Raw genomic sequence first — 2,987 nt, forward strand, 5'->3', positions numbered from 1 at the left:
AAAGAGAAATTTCAGTAATGATGGAAGTGCTGTTCGGGATGAATTATGGGGTGCGGACGTGCGGTAATCTTGAAGCTTTGGCTTTGGAGCAATGAGTATATTTCAGAAGATAATGTCCAAAATCCCAGGGACCCCTCTGAGTATCATTATGAATAAACGTCGGAACTTCACTTGTTTTGACGAGTGTCCATCCAGCAATTCCTTGTCTATGAGCTTTTCAGAATGTTTGGAAACCTTCACTATGCTGGCCAATGGAATGCTGGTTTCTCGCATTTTTTAGGCTTATGAAGTGCACATGATGACATGAAGCTAAGGACTGGACCACTTTTTAAGGGCTTATTGTTATCTTCAAACATGGCCTTTCGTAATATTACCCTAGAATGAGATTCAAAGTCCATTGTGGAGGCCCTCCTTAGACATTCTACAAGTGCAAGCAACGAGAGCCTTATCATGTTACAGATTACAAGTCTTGTTTGAGCATCAAGGGCAGAGTAGTCAAGCGGCTGCATGTAACTTTAAAATCAAAACTTAACACACCCTTTGCATTCGGATGCCAAAATGTTTTGGTAATGGATGGCGAAGTAATTGTGGGAAGGGAGACAGGACAAGAATCGTTCGTAGAACAATAATGTAGCGTTTGATGTCAACGGTGCTGATGCAAATTAATGTCAAGTTTAAATCAATGACACTGTTAATTAATGAGTAGAGCTGATTCGGCCTTCACCCAATGACCACGGATGACAAGGTACAGCATTTGGACAACTTCGCCCGCAAAATTACATGTACATCTTGCTTATTGACATCTGCACGGCCTAGACGAGTGTGATCAATAAAAATGGCATTGTAAGTAGGAGATCATTTCATTCAATGCACAAACAGCATTGGACAAAAGGTAACTCATTTTTGGGTTGAGGCCTTCAGTTTTTCTCAAGTTCCTCGGCCCAACTGAGGTCTCGAGCATGCCAGTGCTTTTCATGATGAAAGCCTGACAATATTAATAGTACTTTATATTAATACTATGTGATGCAGAGAGAGACTTTATATTAATACTAGAATATGAACAATGCACCATGTTATTTTGGGTTTATACTTGTACACGTGGAAGATAGCCCTCGGAAAGAATGAGGAAAAAAGAATGCGGGTGACGGTGGTGAAGAAATGAGATCATGACCAGGGGCCGTCGTCGCAGGGAGAGCATGCCTGTTTGGCAATATCAGTGATCTGAACGCCGGAGTCGTAGATGAGGCCAGCCTTCCAGTCCTCCGGCAGCACCTTCGGAGCCCATATCCATTTCCCGTCGTATCCCGACGTCACCACCATCCTCAACTGCAGTGCGCCCTCCGGCGCCCTCTCCGTCTCCCATATTGCCCCGTTCTTCCTGCTCATGAATCTCCAGTTCGACGACCCCACCTGCTTTCACACTCAACCCTTTCATTATTTAATTTCAATCTCCTTGTTCGAAATAATTATTATTCAATCCAATCTTTTCTTTACCTGAGCCACGTCCACCCCCACTATCTCCGTTTGACCGCCCTGGTACAAAAATTTGATCGCCAGGTAGTTCGGTTTCTTGCTTGATTCTTCCACCCGCACTCCCAGGTTCCTGTTTTTGTACACGCATGGTACCCTGCTCCATTCGACCCACACACATTTTCCATAAATTAGTTTGTTCATTTATTATTAGTATGACTCATCGCCACAAGTAGCGCCGTTCAAACTTTGAAATCCCATTCCATTGTAATATAAAACTAGTTTCTAATGGCTTCGTATCTGCTACCTGTGATGTGTCTGATAGTATATTAGACAACAAGTTTAGACCGTTACTGCTATTATTGTGGAGGGTCGTTGTGCCATCGGGTGGGCCGGGGGGAAGGATGAATCGATGAAAAAGCAAAAGCTCACCTCTTGTACTCGACGTCCACGATTCCGAGCTTCAAAATTTGCTCGCTCATACCCTTGTCAGCCATGGCCGAGAAGGCCCTGCTGCTGAGCACGAAATCAGTTTGATTGTTGTTGTTGTTGAGATCAGTGACAACCACGGTCGTCCCTGTTTTCTTGCACAAGCTCGGATTCTTGCATCTTATCTGCAAACAAGTCATGAATTCAGAAGCACGGCGGGCGGAAGATAAGAAAAGAAAGTGGACAAGAAACGGAAGCGGTAGGGCGAACCTGAAAGCAGGCGCCGCAAGCGGCACCGTCTTTGTATAGAGAAGGAAAGGCAGCTGCCAGGTGTCCGCCGCTCAATCCCACGGCCAAGGAGCCATACCCGCACGCCCCAGCTGCATACAAAGATTACCTGTCAGAAAGATGATCAATTCATAAACAAAATCAAAAGGGGAAGAGCGGTCCAATGGATTACAGGTAAGAGCAGAAGATTTAGAGAAGTAGGCAGCCTTGGATTGGAGGACACAGCGATCGCAAGCAGTGGCGGAAGAAACAACGAGGGAGAAGAGCAAAAGGAAGACGGCCATATTGTGACGTGTTGTGGAGAGGGGAAGGAAGGGGAGATACATGTATAAATAGGGGATAGAAAGCAGGAGCGCGGAGAACAGATGAGCATAATTTGTAAACAAAAGGGACTACAGTGATAGGGAGGGAGGGATGGATAAGTCTAAAATAAAGGGGAAAATAACTTTGATTTCAACGCTGCGGCTGTGTGCGACTGCTCAGACAAGAGAGAATGAATGGGACACGCATTCTGGGGAACGCGGCTTTCTTGGCCCACCGACTCTCTGTCTGCTTACTGGACTCCCCCTTATTACACTGGGAGGACTACTTATTACTACTTTCTTTGCTTTTTCAGATTCTGTGCTTACCTCGGTGGCGCCAGGTGGGCATACACTCCTTTCATTTTTATTTTTTTAAAAAATTATTATTTTTAACTTATTTTTATATAAATAAAATTAATTTTTTAATAAACATTTACTGCAAACTTTTTAAATTATTTCTCATAAATTTATTATTTATAATTATTAAAAATAATTATT

At 43.6% G+C, this 2,987-nt stretch overlaps 1 protein-coding gene across 1 annotated transcript; it reads right to left on the reverse strand.

Annotated features, from left to right (window-relative positions):
• Positions 1-1,024: 1,024 nt before the first annotated feature.
• LOC129293424 (expansin-like A2) lies at positions 1,025-2,523 on the reverse strand. Its single transcript, XM_054931381.1, has 5 exons — positions 2,360-2,523; positions 2,170-2,279; positions 1,903-2,084; positions 1,495-1,627; positions 1,025-1,410 (listed from the first exon to the last, which is right to left on the reverse strand). The coding sequence occupies exons 1-5, from the start codon at positions 2,511-2,513 to the stop codon at positions 1,165-1,167; spliced, it is 825 nt and encodes a 274-aa protein (XP_054787356.1). The 5' UTR covers positions 2,514-2,523; the 3' UTR covers positions 1,025-1,164.
• Positions 2,524-2,987: the final 464 nt, after the last annotated feature.

The sequence above is a fragment of the Prosopis cineraria genome, unplaced genomic scaffold, assembly GCF_029017545.1.
Source record: "Prosopis cineraria cultivar Desert tree isolate PC_DT_omini unplaced genomic scaffold, ASM2901754v1 PC14, whole genome shotgun sequence".
NCBI classification, from domain to species: Eukaryota; Viridiplantae; Streptophyta; class Magnoliopsida; order Fabales; family Fabaceae; genus Prosopis; species Prosopis cineraria.

Excerpts from the sequence above, each read along its gene's own strand:
- LOC129293424 (XM_054931381.1), bottom strand. The coding sequence starts at position 2,513 with ATGTATCTCCCCTTCCTTCCCCTCTCCACAACACGTCACAATATGGCC. Across the intron at positions 2,085-2,169 it reads CTTGCGGCGCCTGCTTTCAG|ATAAGATGCAAGAATCCGAG; the intron begins GTTCGCCCTACC and ends ACTTGTTTGCAG. Across the intron at positions 1,411-1,494 it reads TGGGGGTGGACGTGGCTCAG|GTGGGGTCGTCGAACTGGAG; the intron begins GTAAAGAAAAGA and ends GTGTGAAAGCAG.